This window comes from Pleuronectes platessa, chromosome 21, assembly GCF_947347685.1.
Source record: "Pleuronectes platessa chromosome 21, fPlePla1.1, whole genome shotgun sequence".
Taxonomy (NCBI): Eukaryota; Metazoa; Chordata; class Actinopteri; order Pleuronectiformes; family Pleuronectidae; genus Pleuronectes; species Pleuronectes platessa.
The window spans coordinates 10,909,458-10,928,618 of NC_070646.1; the positions used below are offsets into that span (position 1 = coordinate 10,909,458).

General features: G+C 42.9%; 2 protein-coding genes across 3 annotated transcripts in view; both read left to right on the plus strand.

The window, feature by feature from the left end:
- The first annotated feature begins 1,241 nt into the window (after positions 1-1,241).
- Positions 1,242-3,977, plus strand: pyyb (peptide YYb). The gene is made up of 4 exons (XM_053413911.1): positions 1,242-1,262; positions 1,506-1,693; positions 3,227-3,307; positions 3,953-3,977. The coding sequence occupies exons 2-4, from the start codon at positions 1,506-1,508 to the stop codon at positions 3,975-3,977; spliced, it is 294 nt and encodes a 97-aa protein (XP_053269886.1). The 5' UTR covers positions 1,242-1,262.
- A 384-nt stretch (positions 3,978-4,361) lies between these two features.
- mpp2b (MAGUK p55 scaffold protein 2b) overlaps positions 4,362-19,161 on the plus strand; it is a 35,835-nt gene continuing 21,035 nt past the window's right edge. The window contains exons 1-2 of one of the 2 annotated variants that reach the window (XM_053414170.1): positions 4,362-4,616; positions 12,630-12,709. In XM_053414170.1, the coding sequence (XP_053270145.1) occupies positions 12,679-12,709 (31 nt within the window). In that variant the 5' untranslated portion in view covers positions 4,362-4,616; positions 12,630-12,678. Of the gene's footprint in view, positions 4,617-12,629; positions 12,710-15,570; positions 15,936-19,161 lie in introns of those variants that run through there. The other variant, XM_053414169.1, reaches the window with a different exon arrangement.

A 19,161-nucleotide genomic window follows, 5' to 3' on the forward strand; every position in this document is an offset into this window, starting at 1 on the left:
CATGTTATGTGAATACATTAAACTAACGATCTTTTGTCTGTGAATCCCTGAACTCATTGTCCTCACATACTGTTGGACACTTTAGTGTAGTATGGAAGTCATAATATTATTTTTATAGACACTTTGCGATTTGTTGTTTCCAAAGTTCCAGCAGAAAGCAAAGGCACCTGATGCATGGAATAATTCACAGGCTGATTTTCATTTAAAGCTCTGGTAGAATCTCTTAAACTCAGGTTGTTTGTGTGCAAGTTATTAATCTGTCACTGTAGAAACTGTGCTGCTGCTTCTTGACCGGGTTCAAACCCTGTTTAATTAAGGCTAATAAATAAAAATCAAACAGCAGCTGCATCTCAAGCACAGGCCAGACTTTGACATCTTGTAAAACTGCAGAAGAAAACTCACGATAAGCATTTCGTGCAGAAACCCACGTTTGACTCAGTGGATCGCTTGTAACAAAAAAAAAAAAAGAAATCATGAGGAATGAAGAAGTGGAGAGCGACACCAGCTCCGGACTGTGATACCTGCTGTAATGTGTTTTCAGTTCACTCAGCCCATCTCTCTCCAATTGCTGATGCATGATGGTTTCTGTGCTGGCTTATTATTTCAAGTGTGAAGGGTCAGTGTGTGTGTGTGTGTGTGTGTGTGTGTGTGTTGTGCTTTCCGAGCTCTAGTCTGAGCCACGGTGCAGCTCAATAAGCCTGTTTACTGGAAGACAAAACTTTAATGTGGATAAGTGCAGGTTGGATTTCCAAGTGTAGACATGAAGCTTACTGGTCTGAGACTATAACACTGGGACTGTGGCTGCGCCCTAGAGCTGTCGGTGGTGCTGAAAGGGGAGGAAACCCTTTCTCATCTGTGTGTTCCTGGTAACATCATGTGGAGCAAATTACACATTTACAACTCATTCAATGTCATCTTAAAATCAACAGCAGTCTACAATAAAAGCCAGTAAGTACACATTTTAAACCTGATATTGAAGTACTTGGAGAAAAGAGCCCTTTTACCTTATTTTATTGTGAAAAATGAAGCTTCACTAAGCCAGAGAGTGATGTTCAGCTGTCAGCTCGTCGTCCAGCTTCTCTCACATATAAGTGACCCATTGATCGATGGTGCTGGAGGAAACAACAAGGGGTGCGGTCACGTGTGGCTCAGTGCGCATCAGGTATCCATCCCACACCATATATAACCGCGAGAGCCGAGAGGAGAGCGACACCACAGGGGCACCAGCGAAGTGAACCGCACCGAGAGACAACTGTCAAAAAGTGAGTCTGCGCACTTTAATAATACTTTGATGCATGTTGACTTTTTAACCGGATCATCTGTAGATTTGATTTGATGAAATTCATGTCGGCTAATGTGTTTTTATAATCTTTGGAACACTTTTACGCACGAAGGTATTTGCGTAAAATGGAACAGAATCCTCACATGAATTTTTCTTTAGCTAAAGTTTATACAAAGTTTAAGTTCAAGTGAAATCGTGTCCCGGTGCTTCTCTCTCTCCTCAGATGGCCAACATGTTGAGATCGTGGATGATGCCCGCAGCGCTCGTCCTGTGCCTGCTGGTGTGTTGGAGCAGCTTGGCGGACGCCTACCCTCCCAAACCGGAGAATCCGGGGGGCAACGCCTCACCGGCGGAGTGGGCCAAGTACCACGCGGCTGTCAGGCATTACGTTAACCTCATCACCAGGCAGAGGTGAGTCAGATTCAACAAACTGCGGCTCACGTCTGTTGCACTCCGATTTCTCCACGTCTCCATGTGAGGTAGAGGTTACAGTGTCTGGGTTCAGAGTTGATTTGATGTTAGAGCCACAGCAGCTTTCTGAGCATTATTAACTCTAAAGTCACCTGGAAAAAAACAACAACAACAACAAACTAACTGAGAGACTAATAAGTGATGGGAGAAGGTATCGTGCTTTTTGAATTGGTGACTTTTCATCATATTGGGTCAGAGAGTGTCCGCATCCCTTCGTGTGACAATGAAGTTGGCAATGATGATGTGAATTCATTCTTAAAGGTCCTGTTTTTCACCCTAAGACTTCACCTTTGCTCGTAAAGAGTTTGTCTTTCACCGAGCCAATAATCAGCACTGTAGGGTCATTGCACTGAAGTTATAACCCATTGCTGTTGATGAGGCAGAGGACAGGAGGTTGGTTTTCCTCTGATGTGTAAATAAAGTTCAGACGGCAGAGAAGTAAGATCCTGTAATGAAGGAAATCATTTCCTTAGGTTTTCAGAATCCCGTGACCTTTGACACGTAGCAAGGATTTTTTTATGCAATATTGTAAACTTGTAATTCGATCTCAAAGGTTGCTTTCTTGTCTGTCGTGCCTAAAATACAGCGTCAGTTTTACAGTTTTAACAAGGTGTATGAAAAAGTCAGAATCCAATAAGGACAGAGCAATAAATAATAATTGTCATCGATAGCAATACACTAAAAGTCCAATATATTGATATTTTGCTTATTGCGCTGCACTGTGAGGAGTTACAACACATAATTGATTTACCTCAGATATTTGTCGATGTTTTGATGCTTTCTCTGATAATGACGAGTTAATAATATGATAGTTATTGTGATAATAATCAATATTGACTGATATTTAAGTTTTATCTCGCTCTATATCATGATCCCTCTGTGTGGCCCCTGGGGTCTGTTGACTTCAGTTGGAGAAACTACCGTTTTCCTGCAGTGATGGAAGCTGAGCACCGTCTCACCATTAACCCTCGTGCTCTGTAATTAAAGAGGCTTGAGTTGCCATTAGACTGTGTGCCACACGCTGCAGCCCCCCCGCCGCTCACACACAGGAAGGTTAACTCAGGGACCAGGCATTGATTTTGCATTGGAGTAGCAGGAGCTTGTTTTGTTGTTTGCCTCGCTGGACACTGGGCAGTGAACTCGAAAAGTCTCCTTCTCTGTCAGATAATTGCACGGTTGACTTTTTGGATTGTGCTGCAGAGAGGCAGTGCTGATAAAGAGAGAAAACGCGACAGGGTGCATGCAGCCAAGTTGCCTTCTTCACAGCTGGATGAGTCTCAAAAAAGAATAAAGATAAAATAGTCCAGTGGCTGAAATTCATAACATAGGCAGCTGGGGTTACGCCAGAGCAGCCAGTGAAATGCTGACTTAGTGACTGCTGAGGGCCCGGGGGGGGGTTTCACGTGAGAGAGTCTCCAATTGGTGTTGCACTGTGGTCATTACATGCAAGTGTTTTTTTGTTTTTATCTGCAGGTATGGGAAGAGGTCAACCCCCGAGCAGGCGGTGGCGTGGATGCTGTTCGGAGGCGATTCAAGCCAAGACACAGATCCTCGGTGAGAGAAGCCGATCAGAGTAAATCTCTGGTTAATCACCCTGGATCATACTTCATGCTGAAATTAAAGAACATCTGTTAAATCTGGAAACGCCAGTGAAATAAAAAATTCACAGGATGAAACATAACAATTCATAGAGAGATTTAATGTGGGTAATGATATATTTGAATATGTATATGTAAAGAAATTAAGAAAATAAATACGTATACATCATATTTCCATCAGAATCAATTGCAAATATCCAGTATTCAGGAAAAATAACATCAGGGTAAGAATCTAATCAGCCACGCCGTGTTCTACATCATGATTTGAAATGTCACAGTCATCAAATTATTGATTAAAGCGGAAGATGCAATTTAATGTGTTGAGACCTACATTAAATCCATCAATATTTATCTATCATTAGCAAACGTGGTGGAATTTAGGATTATAAATGTACCATAAAAACACTTGTGCATATAGGGCTGTATGTGTATATTGGTCTGAAGGTGTAAGTGCAAGAGGAAGTATGAATATGAGGAAGTCCTCCGCTGTGTGGCTTCTTGTTTCTGTTCTCTAAGTGAGTGTTGGTTGGCGTCTCCTCTCACTGGGGCTGTACAGTAGATCATGTAACCACGCAGCGTGACAACGTCTCCTCTCTTGCAGCTCGGACTACGGCGATCAGTGGTGAAAGACACCAAAGGTTCGATTCCTCAACGACCAGACAAAAACACCAACACAGGGACACAAGAGACAAACGTGCACTGGACTCTGCGACTCTGCATTTTCAAAATTACCATACCGTGCATGCCAGTCCCTCTCTCCCTTCATATACGTCTATTTGTCTGCTGGCCAAAAATGTAAATAATTTGTATTAAAATCATAACTTTACAATGAAGCCTGAATGGAATAAAAGTATTAAACACACACACACGTGCTTTCTTGTCCTTTATTTTGCCTTCACGAGCTTGCGCTTTCTCTTGCTGCCGCTGGGTGTCGCTACAGCCCCAGGAAGTGTCCGTGTGCACCTGCACGTTGGTTGGATGTGACCACTGCTGCTGTGTGTGGGCTCCACACGCCGACTACAGGAGACGGACTCGAACTTCTCACAGCGGCGGACGTGTTCCTCCCGTCACCGGCCGTCGTCTAGAGGCAGCAGCGGATCACACAACGAACTGAGAACCAATGGGGCCGTTTGTGAGCGCGCGCGAGCCCCTGTAGGTTAAAGATAGCAGTGTGTGTGTGGGAGTGACACGCACTCGCACGCCGACCCGCCGAGCATCGAACACCACCGCTGGAGGAGCCTCGTCACTCGGACACAGCAGAACAGGTGAGCGCCTCCACCTTCATCTTATTTCTCACGCGTTCATGTTCCCGAGCTGTCTTCTCTGAGGTCCGCACTCGTCAGGTGGCCACACTCAGGTTTTCCGTGTCCCCCGAGGGAGACTCACACACGACGGTTCTGTGTGTGTGTGTGTGTGTGTGTGTGTGTGTGTAATGAAATGACCTCAGGCTTTTTCCACCTGTACTGAGGCCTCAGGTGAGACACAGCCAACATGTGTGTAGCGTTCCCACTCTCTGTGCGCGCGCCTGTGCGTGTGGAGAATAAACATGTCATCAGAGAATATAGTGTTAGTGAAGGATGGACGTCTGTTCACTGCGCATGCGCACTCTGTCTGAGAACACGCACATGTGGACCGACACCAGGACAGAGTCAGATGCAGGGAGGATGGAAATGAATAAGATAGTGGATGTGTACAGGTGTCAAACTAATAATACAAATAGTGTGTGTGTGTGGGTATACGTATTCATTTGTACATGTATTCGTGTGTGAGTATATATGTTTATATGTGTGTACATGTATCTATTTGTACATATGTGTGCTAGCTTGTATATCTATCTTTGTATGTTTACAGAAAGCTCTAAACCACACTTGTTCCCATCTGATCTTTTTATATAGAAGTTGTTGAAATAGTTGAAGTTGCACTCACTCACTGAAACAATGCTGAACTGGTCGGCCACTAACCAGAGGGATAGTGGCTCGATGCCCAGCTCTTCCTGTTCCGCTGCATTCTGTGTCTTTGGGAAAGAGCTGAGCTGACGGCCGATGAATGAGTGTGATGGAAAAGGTGCTGCGTATACAAGCACTGTGTGAATGTGACTGTAAAGTGCTTTGAGTGGCCGATTAGACTGGAACAGCTCTAAATAAATAAAAACGGTCCGTTTACCAGTGTTGCTCAGATGTCTGTGGTGATTCTCTGTCTTCTGTTTAACTGTCACTCTGTGAGGCCGTTTTTCCAGAGTGGAGAAAGGATTTAAACGACCTCTGCCAGGGAGAGAGAAGCTACTGTATTTTCAGTGATGGTAGACATTCACTGTGTTTATGGAGGGAGGCTCTACACATAAATTATATTTATAACTTTCAACATTAGACCTTAGAGATTAAAGATTTAATATGTACTGGGTCGGCGATTTATGTCAGTGAAATAAAAACTTTTTTCTAGGCTTGTGCCCTTGACAAAAGTGCAGCTGCAAATAATAATAATGTTTCCTGAACTTTGTCACGGACTGTGTGTGTTGAGGTCTGCAGAGCATCTGTTATACTAAGGAACTTAATGATATTGTTATTTTGAAGCCATCATATGAAATTAAACCTCTTCTTACTTCATTTCTTACTATTTCCCCTCAAGATGTAGAATGTATAGTTGGAACAAAATGAAAATCCCTCGGCTGGATTTAAACCCCACTCCGATAGGTCTCATTTCCAAAGGCTTTTTCATTGGGATTAAAGAAACTAAACCTTTGTATCAGTTTCAGTTTGGGCAGTGGCTGGTTTACCATAAATTTCCCTGCTTCACAGAGTTTTGGGGATTGGCTGCGAGATCAGAAGGTCCGGTTATACCTCAACAGAAACATTGTCAACGCATATCGGCGACGGTTTCAGAACTCTGCTGGAAGTCAGGCTCCTTCCACTATGTGCTCTTCACTCCAGATTCCCACAGGAAGATTTGACTACATGTTGTATGAAAGATGAAATGAGGAAGACTCCTTTACGCTGGTCACTCATCAAGATAAATGCAGAGAGCTGTCCCCGTGTGACCCCCGATCCTGGTCAGCACATCCCGGTGTCATCCTTCATAAGAACGCCTCCAGTGGTGCTTGACCATGACGCTGCCCTGGTTTTACTGCTTTGACGGACTTGAGTGATTCATTACTGCATCAAGCAGGAGTTGTAATCAACTGGAGCTGGCAGAGAGGAAGGCTGCAGAAGTCGAGCCCGTCCACGCTCGATTCCACCGGGAGATAAATCGGCAGCGGCTCATGTAGCCTCAGCATCTATTCTCCACCAATCTCTGTGGTGTCATTCATAAAAATGACCTGCTCATTTACTCTCTCACCTGCCACCACACCCTCATGGGAACAGACCTCCACACGCAGAGGCTGAGCCGTTCAGGTGTCAACGCATAATGTCATTTTCATTCCTCTGTTCACATAGGGAACCCAGATATTTTCTGACTACACAGCAACGTGGCTCTAGGCATCAGCATTAAACGTTTTGAGCGTGTTACTATGCCAACATAAGCATTTAGCTCAAGCACCACTTTGCTACTTTACCACTCTACTACTCAACAGTACTGCTAGCATGGCTGTAAAATCTTGCTGTGTCGGAAATCATTCACCACCCACTACTGACTTTTACATTTTGTTGCGCTGTCCTGCTCGTTGTATCCCACAATGCATTGTAAGATGTGTATTGTAACACATGCGCGAATGTAGGTGAATTTCGCCCGTCAAAGTTAACCAAAATCTACGCAAAGCAATGCTGCGAATGTTTTATTTGCCTCCTCGTCTGCACAGATTGGAAGTGAACTGGAATGGAAGGTTTGTGTGACCAACAGGTTTTCACACCTAACATATCATATTTGTTCCGGACCTTCAGACTTTGCAGTTCAGCCCAAACCAAAATAACAGCAGTGAAGGGTGTCTCAATCGGTGCAGATTCATGGACAAAAAAACTAAAGAAGTGGTCTCGGTCCAGATCAAACTGATCAATGGTTCAGTTTGTTTGCAATGTGAATTTTTTTTGGGGATATTTTGGACTTTCAGGCCAAATGCAAGAAGTTGAGACAGCGTTAAACGATAGAAGAATTTAAAGCAGTCGAAGCGGCTCGCAGGAATGCTTTTCATCTTAGGCTCCAAGGACGTTCATTTGACTGGTTGTAATACCATAATGATATTGCCGTGGCGTAATTTAAAAGTGGGTATTTTCTTTGGAACTCACTTTCCAGGGAGATTTAGTGACATTGAAAAACTGTGATATTCATTTCGTTTAGTCCATTGTGGAAACTTCCTCTAAAAGAAATAGGGGAGAGGACGTGTCATGAAATCCAGGCAGGGCTGTGATTGTAGATGCTTCCCCAGAGTGGCCCTCTGCACTTTGCCTGAGTACTTAGCCTCTCACTGGTATGTACATGACATTTAATTCCAATTACACAAATTACACAATCTGTGTGGAGCCGAGGGAGGGGGACGACTCACATCACTGAGACGATCAAATTTCATTAGATGTCTTGTTCTCATCTGGCGAAGGTGGTCATACTTGTATCATCGTGCTTCTAATAAAATAGCCAATTCTCGATTCAAGTTTAATAGAGAAAAGATACATTAATAAAAAGCACTACTAATAACACAGGAGATAACAAACCTGACTCTTGATTTCTTACTGTTTGTGGATCTCTGGGTTGCTCATGTGGCTCATGAGTATTGACGCTGTTATTGAATGGTAGTTCGATTTTCAATGCTTGTTAAAATAAAGGTTTCCTCCATGTTGTGGGTGAGTGTGCATGTAGACCTTGATTTTTTTTAAACCTTTCGACCATGGCGCACCGACTGCCTTAAACTTTCTTTTGAATGTATGCTATCGTTCAATACACAGCAGTGTCCAGTTTGGAGTTGTAGAGGCATTTGCAGCGACCTGTGTGTTGATGTAAGCATCAGCAGGCGAGACAGAGGGAACTGATTTACGCTTTCTTTTAGAGTTTAGTCTGACAACAAGGAAGCATAAACATTGTGGTTCTTTCATCAAGAGAAGGTACTAAAACAGCTCTAATGTTTCCACACAGCCTCTTAAGTGACATTTCAATGTTTTTTTGGTTAGAACATTGTAAACTCTGACAGGATTAACTCCCTTTCTAAGGAAGCTATTCATTGTTTTAAATACGCCATCGTGAATTGGCACATTTTCTTCAGCTCTAGAATTGTACATTTCTTGTATAAACACAACAGGTTTGAAATCACAGTTGAAAACATTCTCTGATTTCATTGCAGACGTCATTTGTGGACATGCTGTAACAGCAGTAGGCTACTTTTGGTTTGTCAGCTGTTAAATCGTATTCCCTGACGTGCTGTGTGAAATTCTTTTAACTATTGCGTGGACAGGAAACCATTTCCTCAGATAAAGAGCGAGTCTGTGTTGAAGATCCAATTTTAGCTCCAACTTATTATTATTTTACGCATTTTCCCTTGTTGCCATGGCAAAGCACCGGGGGGAAAAAAAGCGAGGAGCTGCTCATGGTTGTCTTGGATACAACAGTTTTCCCTTGTAAAGTAATGAGAGGAGCTGAACCTGTGGGAGCACAGGGTTATTTATAGGCCTGACGCCAGGCTGCATGTGTGGATTAAGACCTGTTTGGTCACTGGTGTGTGTTAGTGTGTGTGTGTGTGACTGTGACTGCGTGTGTGTAAGCATGTTTACAGGCCTTAATGCAGCCTCACTGTGGGAACAGCTCGAGGCGTTCTACACTTGCCATACAAACACCTGGGCTGCCACTTATGTCGTTGCTTCAGGGCAAAATGTGCTGGAAGATGCTTTTCTCCAGTCTTTGGCTGCAGGTTTTATTTTTGCAGCTCTTTGCCACGTCTGCCAGTCCAACCTTCCAGCAATAGATACAACTGGTGGGGATCCTCGCTGATAGAGAAATACAGTGTGTGTGATGAAATGATTGGCCACAGTACATGGGTTTCTTTCAGTGTGGGCTTGTAGTCCTTGCAGGCAAAATTCCTACTCAGCCAAAGTAATTTTAATCAAATAAGTCACAAACTTCAATGAATAGTAGAAAGAGACCATGCAAGCTCAAAGTGAAAAAATACAGATTGTAGCATTTATTCTGTAGAATTTCAGGGATATTTTAAGGTAACAGAACCTCGACCTTTGCCCTTGTTACCGGTTATGTAATACTTGGCCCTTGCAGGAATTTAAACTAGGTGTATTGTTTCAGTGGTATGGGATAGTTGTGATTGTGTACAAATATAATTATAGATCCGTGTTTGTGCACACACACCAAACACATGCACACCCAGCTGGATTCTTGTTTTAACAGATTGACTGTAGAGATGATCGCACCTCTGAAAATGTGATACCATCTTTCCCTTCTTGATATTGATTCTTATGCCTGGACTTTGCATATCAGCCGATACAGAGTACCAATACCAGTGCCTTTAGAAAAAGTGTACATATTTGAACAGCTTTATGCTGCTAACGCTGCATGAAAGTGATGATGATCTTTCCAAATTGCTCACAATTTAGCTTGCTCTGACTAACGCTACATTACCTTACTTCTTTGTTGCTCTAATAAAACAGTACTTGCCGGTGGCATTACAGCGCAACTGCAGTGTTGAAGAAGAAGTTATTTCCGGGAAAAGAGAATAACATCTGGGTGAAGCTAATACACTTTAAGACATGATATCGGATTGGTACACAGATTTCCATCCATGCAGATTCCCGACCCAGCATTATTGGCAGGACTGATGCTGGTTTCAGTATCGGAACATCTCGTCTGTTTGTGTAATTGCATGTGTGTGGGGTTTAACTAATAGACACCGAGTGAAAGTCAGTGTTTACATATACAAGATATCACAGTAGAGACAGACTGACCACCAACTGCAGGGTCTTTTTCCATCTGCAGCAGAAGAACAAGTTTTGTGAAAATACCAAAATGAAGGATCTCTCAACGACAGTCTCAATCACGCTTTTGAGAATGCTTGTTAAATCCCTGATCATAGAGCTTGATAACACATTGCAGTCCACACTTTTCTGCCAGAAATTGTCACCAATCACTAAGTAAATGCCACCAACAGCGTGAACTGCCCCATTATTAGATGTTTCCTTATTCTACCCTGTCAATAATATAGGAGTCATGTGTGAGTGGCAGAGGGCAGAGAGGATCCTGCCCCTCCTCCAAGTGAGTCAGTACAGCTCTGGCACAACCAAGTCCCGCTGCAATCGGCTTTGACCTCTTAGCTGCCGTGTGGTCTCTGCATACTTTTAACAAGCTCATTTCACAGTGCAAACACGGGATGCCACGGATAAGCCCGGGGGACTGGTATGCGGTATTAAGGTCCTGATCCGCATAGCTCAGTTTTGTAGAAAGCGCTGGGTCCTTCAGCCTCGGAGAGAATTTGCTTCAGTGTCACAGCGGCGGCAACAGTTTCACAGCTGTTAAACAAGTTATCGTCTATCTCTCTTTAGTGAATACAAAACCATGCAGCTTAAAGATAGATGAAAAATAAGAACTTTCATATCCTCAAAAACATAATGAAATCATCTACTCGTACAAAATCAGTTACCCTGAGTTTATGTCGTAATGTTTGAAAACATGACATGTCTGTGTGTTAGGAGAAATAGATGAACTACATTAGATAAAGATAGTTAAACATAGATTACTAAAAAATATGGCCATGATCAAAACATAAAGCAGAATGAACCAGGTTATTGCAAGTAGTTTTGCAGTGGAATAAATCTAAAGCTAAGCTGTCATGAGAGTAATAAAGTTTATGAATTATATTGAAATGAACTATTCCAACCTGTATTGCAATGAAGGTTTGAAGTAGTAGTTCCAGAACTCAAGCTCCAATGCATCTCCAGGCATCCCTGACTGCGGTGAATCAGTATCTTTGGATCATGACTGAAATATGTCTGTGAACAAAATGAATACTTGACTGGTGCCCCAGGAGGTGTTGATGAAATGCTTGGACACAAAATCACAACCTTTCAAGTATCTGAACAAATAGGATGCTAGAGAATTTCTAAATCAGTGCAGAGAACAAGTTATTAAATATGAGAAATATGAGAGTGATTAAAAATAATCTGTCTCCATGAAAAATGTCACCCAGGACACTAGCTAAGGAATATGAGCTGCTCTGTAGTAAGAGAAAAGTGACGCCACCTGAAGGAAGAAAATTAATTAATCCAGTTTATTCAATAAGTGACATCAGAGGGCAGGCGTGGCATTCAGAAAACAGTCATTTTGAGCATTAGCGCCCCCATTTGGCCATTAAGTGCTCCTTCATCCCTACAAACCCAATCAGTGATGATGAGGCTGTCATACGCACACATCCACACACACTGACCCTGTGGTGACATTGCAGGGTTTGGTCACCACGGCACCGGCTCCACCGTTGATCGCTATTGTCATGGCAACCAGGAATTAGCATCCTTGGATACAACCGTCTCCCTCGTCAGCTGCACTCTTTTCTTCCTCGCCATTGTTCTTGTCGACGTAACCCCCCCCCCCCCCCTCCTCCATACACACAAACACACTGACACTCACACACACACACACGCCCTATGTTTCCTCACAGCTAAGAGCTTCCTGCCTGACAGTTTTCTCCTCATCCATCTTGTATTTTCTTATGTCTGTCTCTTTCTCTTCCCCATTGATTGCCGGTTCTGTCTGTCACCAACACACTCTCCTTTAGCTCATAATTGCCATTCGCTGTGTGTGTGTTGCACAACTCCACTTCACCTGATAAGCAAGTTTTTGATCTGCAGGACAAAAGATGCTTAGTCCTCCTCTGTTTCGCCTGTGATGTTTGTTGCTTTCTCTCGCGGCCTCATGTTAAACGGATCAATTAGAATCAACAGAGATCCTCTGTGAGCTAATGTTAGCTGGCCTGCCCACTCACTCGCCCGCCTTCTTTTCCAACTGTTGCTAAAAATATTCTTGACGGAAGCGATGGCTAAAACTGTTTGTGTGTTTCCAGAGCAACTGGTAATTCTATTTTGGGGTATTAATAAAGTTAGATACCAGTTGTCGTGTGTGGGAGCTTGATTAGACGAATTAGGAATGAGCTGTGTGCACAAGTACTTTACACAGAAGGATTTGTTTTCTTTTCCATCGCTGCATTAAGACGTCCACTGATCCCTGACAGCACAACTCTACCTTCCACCCTCTCTTGTTTCAGCCTTAATTCTGCCTCTGTATGGGGTTACCCATTCCTATTCAAAAAATGTCTTTAATGTTTTCTGTTCAGCTCCCCTCACTCTTTTTCTCCTCTTTTTCAGTTGATCTAACGCTTTTTGTGGAGGATACAGGGAAGAACCAATATTCAAAATGCCTGTGGCAACATCCAGCTCCGACTCGGGTAAGTGGCTTGGTCTCGCTGTGTGTGTGTGTGTGTGTGTGTGTGTGTGTGTGTGTGTGTGTGTGTGTGTGTGTGTGTGTGTGTGTGTGTGTGTGTGTGTGTGTGTGTGTGTGTGTGTGTGTGTGTGTGTGTGTGTGTGTGTGTGTGTGTGTGTGTGTGTGTGTGTGTGTGTGTGTGTGTGTGTGTGTGTGTGGAGAGACACCGAATGGTTTGGTTGTTCCAGCACCCAGGACATGTATCTCATCTCTCAAGTTCTAATGTGACCTAATGAGCTGGCTAATAGAGTGCTAAAACCTCAGTCTTGGATCAGTCATGCCTCAAAGGATTTGCTGTTGTATTCTTCCCTGTCCTCATGTCGGGCACACAGGCCCTTAAGATCTGCAGCCATAGCCAGTGATAAAAAAAAAATGCACACACATATATAATTTCAAATTTTTCTTTGGAAGCATTCAGCGAGTCGTTTACAATTGATAATGACTCATCACAGTTAATTGATTGGCAACCAGGATTTGAGTGTCTTGCATGGGTAGTTTGTCAATTATAGATATATTAGAAAAATACCAGGAGAACAAACAGCTGCTAAATGCAGGAAGGAAAACTGGTAAAAAATCTGATTGTGTGAATGTTTGAGTTACGGAGTCCCCTGGTGACATTTGGGGGGGAAAATATATTATAACATAATTTTGCTTTGGAGCGAGAAAAATAACTCCATGAGATATGAATCTGTCCTTTACCTGTGATGCTGAACTAAAGAAGCCTCTTGGATAAGAGATTAAACGTTTCACTTAATCACATGATGTAGCCTCTATAATGGGCTTTACTTTGACACTCACTGTTTGCATTGACTCTGAGCTCACTTTGGTGGAAACGTTTGGAATTACTAGTCTATAAAAACATATGGACCCCTATGACCCACGGACCATGACTGTGCACATTTTGTATTTTGATGACAGGATGAACCTGAAGCATCTGGAAACGGCGGCATTGAGTTGTACTGGGTGTGTTGTGGGTAGGGATTGACTTAACCAACCAGATGTTGTTTAAACTTCCCTTTAAGGACAGTGTGCACCGTGCAACAGTGTAGTGTCATTTTGGTGAGAGAGAGGGGGGAGGGCGGGATTGGGGTGGCCACAAGGTAAATCTGTAAACTATATATCCCACATTCTGAATAAATATTTAATTTGATAGGATAAACCTAGTTAAAGAGGAGGAAAAAAGTATAAACTATGTCCGGTTATCCCACCGCTAACACACCCAGTATATAAATATCAGTAACTAAAGCAAGGTAGATCAATGCAGACAGTCTGTGGTTCTGTGAGCATGTTGCTCCCAAGTGTCAGGTTGGTTATGTTCGGCTCCAGCGGTTGACAAAGGTTTATCATTCCCTTTGATGAGAATCTATATCTTTCATTAAGACACTCATCAGAGTAGGCAAGAGGATGTTGTCGGTCTCTGAAGACCCTCGTCCTCCTCAGAGACCCACAACAATCCACACCGAGCTCCACCGGATCCTTTTTGATCGCTGAAGTCATGTTTCAAAGAAATTGATTAATCAGTGAGCGGAGATTTTATCTCTCATCTCCAATTTAACTCTCATCTCCAATTTAACCTTCAGGTTAGCCATTCAGTTACCATGAACCGTGCGACTGAAAACCCTGAAGTAAACCTGAAGTTACCCCAATAACTGCAAATCCTGTAACGACACAATCAAAAGGCGAACAAAATATAATTATATCATGTTATATCTTTAAGAGAGAAAGTGTGGGATTGCTTCAGTGCTTCACTACAATACTTAAAATAAAGACATTTTAAGTCAAGATTAAGCTAAAGTCATTCAGTGTGGACTTCACAGCATGATCTCTAACTATTAAACATGGCAACAACTTCAAAAACTGCACTGTGTCTTGCAATAAAATCCAAGGCTGTCTATTCCAAACTCCTTGATGCAACTGATTCCAGAATATAATGTATAACTATTTTGCTGACACCAAAAACGAGTATCACACATGTGCAGAAGTTTCCATGGATCTTCTGGAATCCAGGTTAAATCTGGCATCTCATCGTCATTATGTGTGATATAATCTCTCTGTCTCTTGTTGGCGTCACATCAAAGGGAATTTGAATATGTAGGCCTTGGCAGTGACATCAAAGTTAAAACTGTGATATTTTTACATCAGTAGAATTATATTTTCTCGTATGAGTGCCAAAAAAGGTGCCTGCATTGAATTCTCATCTGGCTGCTGGATTGAGGGAGAAAATCAGCTCCACTGAGAGTTTCTTTTTTTTGTCGGTCAGTCTTGATTTGTACCCTAGCCTTGGGCTGAGTCTGGATGACTGGTGATTTTTAAGTAAAGCACAGTAAATAGTTTCCTGGAACCAATTCATGTCCTGATTTTGAAAAATCAGCCTTTTCAGCTCTGCTACTTTTTTGCGTAGGCTGGATGAAAGAAAGGTTAGAGAGAGGGGTCAGTTTAGATTCAAAGCAGTAAGATATCTTTCAACTCCTGTCAGAGAAAAAGCTCACATGCGTTTCTTCGAGTTATGAGCAGAAAAGGACAAATATAATCTGTGAGGCTGCCTCTGTTTCTTCCTGTGTGTTATAGAGGATAGAGACTCATCACTCATACTGTATGTGTCTGACCGATTCCTACACGCCAGCCTTCTGCTGCTTTTTCCTCCAGTAACCCCCGCAGGGAAACCTGGAGGGAAAATCTTCCTTCCTCCTTTACTTCCCCCTCCTCTTGGAGAAAAGCACAATACACCTCCCCTCTCTCTCTCTCTCTCTCTCTCTCTCTCTCTCTCTCTCTCTCTCTCTCTCTCTCTCTCTCTCTCTCTCTACACACACACACACACCTTCCTTTGCTCATGCACTCAACCCTCTCTCATCTGCATTCATTCATGCGGAGGAGAAGACACTCAGCCAGGCATAGCTTATACACATTCACGTCAAGAGCAGGTGGAGAGGGGGGTGGGGGGTGAAATAGTGAGGAGCTGTTTTTGGCAGAAAGTGGAGAGAATCAGGGATAGAGAGAGCGAGAAAGAGAAGGAGGGAGAGAGAGAGGGAGATCTCTCAGTCTGCCTCAGATACTGTACTGGGTGTGTTGCTGTGAGCGCTGTAGTGAGGTGTTGTTCACCATGGCTGGCAGCCTGTTTGGAAGGCTCTCCCTGGAGGAAGGGGACTCGGCCAACTCCCTGGAGGGCCTGGGAATCAAGCTGGATGGAGAAGGTAAGAGCACAGGTCCCTGCCTGCTGGGCGTGAGAGGGATGCAGGATGGATAAACAAACAAACAAGTTATCTGGTTATGTGTTTTCTTACAGGCTAGGGAGGATGCACCGGGCAGAAGCTGAAATTAGACGTTGAATCAGTTAAAATACAACTAAGCAGGCAACTATGCTTGTGCATATGTTGGCCACTGAGCTGTTGTTTTATATTCGCATTGCACCTGCTCCTGAAGTGCTGGTTGAAACCTCCAGAGTGTGATGAAGATGGGCAGAGACAGATTAGGACCCAGGGCAGCATGTGATGCACAGGAATCTGAGACAGCAGAATACAAAGACGGAAGGGAGACAGCAGGGTGTTTTTTAAATATTCACTAAAGGATGAAAACATGCCACATTTTCTTTTTATTTAATTCACAATGAGAAGTATAGAGTGATAGAAAGAGGAATTGAACCTTGAGCTGAGCAAAGAAAGCAAACATAAGAAGTTATTATAAGAGCAAGAGCCTCTGTAAGAGGAAGTAGTACTTTTAATTGAATGACAATGCACAGAGAATGGAGCGGGAAGCACCATACATTCAGTTCATAATTGATGGGAGTTCATTAATATTGCATAGAGTTGCATACCCCCCAGTATTATGTTCTGAGTGTGTGTCTATATCTATTTATGTACTTTTATTCACTTGCATCATTTTACATGAGTGCTTTGACCCATGCGTTGCATGTGTAAGTAAAAAAAACACACACACTCACGTAATATTACTTTTGGATTCTTGATAAAGGAACTAAAGCAACTATTTTACTGTGTCATGTTTAATTCGTCAAGTTTCACGGAGTCGTTACATAATTTCCGAGTCTAGTGCATGTCAGACAGTGTGCTGCTGCCTCGCAAGAGATCCTCTGCTCTGTAATGTAGCCAGACAACACAGCAGTGACAAGCCATAATGAATCACATTTTCTGTCAAAGCATTTGCATCCCGTCTATCAGCTCAGAGCATGTGTGCGTGTGCGCGTGTGCTTGTGCGTGTGTATGTGTAAGAGAGAGAGAAGGAAGGATAAAGCAAGACCTCCAGTGCATTGTACATTCATGGTGAGTAAGTAGGGGGGTGATTCATATGCAACAGTGTTCTGATCAGAGATCGCAAGCTTGGAAGTGTTAGACTCGCAACCTTCAAATAATGGTCAGGCTGCCCCCCCCCATCATCTCTTTATATACGCACAAACACGTACACACACTGAAGTCCCATGCGATCAGAGAGTTATTGTGTGTGTCGACCGTACTAATGTAGTGGTGTTCAAACACAGATGATGGATCATTGAGAACAGTGTATGGGTAGGATTAGGCTGTCAAAGATAATCGCTGGGTTTCAGCAGAATGGGACAATTTAATTCTGTTCTGGCTGAGGGTATTCCGTAATACTCTCACACTGGCGATTATTTCATCCGTATCGCACCCTGGCGATCTCTGTTTGCTCTTTCATTAACTGGTGTGTGGAAAACAAATACACACTCAAAGTCAAAATGTTTGCCTCCTCACAGCAAGTTCAGTTGATGTAACTCATTCGGTTTTAATTTCTCTGATTTAGACTTGATCGCTTGAAAAGGATTATCTCGCCCGTGGCGCTCTGCGGCCGTTGGTGTGAGGTGTAATGGGAGCAGCTGTCCATTTGCAGAATGTCACGAATATCACAAGTGTTGTCTCCAGCAGTGACCTTCAGCCAGCTAATGAGGCGATTCAGCTCGTACCCATACCATCGAGTATCACCATGGCGATGGGGTGTCTTAAAAGAGGGCTTCTAGATGAGGGCTCATCTTGCTGATTGGACGAGCGTAACAAGTCCCCCCAGAAATGAGGCCTTTCGTGGGACAGTCAAGCACGCTGCTGTAGTAGATCACAGCAGAACAGAATCGAATTTGTTCTGTTAGAAATAAAAAAGGATAATGTATCATCCTTATTTACATTATAAAATAATATCCAGGAAAGTGATTGCTCCGCTATATCTCAATGATATGGATTTTTAATGGAGCTATTTGGACATAACTAAAAAGTACAGGTCATATAAAAAAAAGTTCAAGGATGGTTTTGGTAATTTTTGGTGGTTCTTATCACACTGATGTTTGTTCAAGTTCTCATGTTTCTGGTAAGTTTGCTCTTAACTAGTTTGATTGTAAAAATCGGGTGAAACATCATGATTGACAGTTAAGACTGACTCATGATTGGTCAAGTGTGAGTATCAGCTAGACATCACAACCTCACGACCACAGCTCCACCCACCGATCGCACCACTCCACAGACAAGATAAAATGCAGTTATTCAGTGTATGCTAACCAGATGAGAAGAGCTGTTGTTTGGAAGACAAGCATGTATAAGTTAGACATGCACAAACACACACACCGGCAGATTTACCACCAAACTACATGACACAATAGATATGCCCACACCGACTTCACACAACATTCCCCTATCTTGTCATAAGCCTGTTTGTCTTTTCAGCGAAGCTCCACCAGGGGGACGTTGACTTCAGTATCCTGAGAAGAATTCACATTTTTAGCTGTGACAGTTGTCGTCCGAATATAGGAGAAGAAAATACTCTGGACCGACATTGACATGGAAAGAGTCAAGAATCCAATAGTATAAAACCAAAGTTATTAAGTACTACAGTCGTAAATGATTAATCAGGTCTGGTGCACAGTTCTATCTGATATACTCCAATCCAATATACTTCACCCTCACTATCTTAGACATTCATCTTTCTCTACCTGAGGGATTGATAGTAATTATATCTGCTGGGGAGCAGAATCAAATCTTAGAGAAACCTTTAAGCATTTAATAATGTCTGTGGAGGCCCATGAACGTTTTATTATACAGAGGTGACGTTGGTAATTTGGAAGCGTCTCACTCTCCTCGTCAACATGTTGCTTTTCTGTCATTTTAACTGAACGATGGGGAATAAAGTTGCAGTAACTCCCAGGACAGAATGAAAATATAATTGAGAACAGGGCTGCTCAGATATCCATTTGTGTTTTCACAGAACAAAGCTGCTGCTATGAATGCAGAATCACTCTGCACACTGAAAAGCATAGCATAGCATAGCATTGCATTGACCTTATCCAGTAAAAGAACCAGGACTTGGCTGAGCGTGTTCTTTCAAATTTTAGTTTCGGCTATACAGTGAATTTGAAGTCCATTTTTCACATTAAACTATTTTGTAGTAGAACCAGGACAACACAGG

Excerpts from the sequence above, each read along its gene's own strand:
- pyyb (XM_053413911.1), top strand. The coding sequence starts at position 1,506 with ATGGCCAACATGTTGAGATCGTGGATGATGCCCGCAGCGCTCGTCCTG. Across the intron at positions 1,694-3,226 it reads AACCTCATCACCAGGCAGAG|GTATGGGAAGAGGTCAACCC; the intron begins GTGAGTCAGATT and ends TTTTATCTGCAG. Across the intron at positions 3,308-3,952 it reads AGCCAAGACACAGATCCTCG|CTCGGACTACGGCGATCAGT; the intron begins GTGAGAGAAGCC and ends CCTCTCTTGCAG.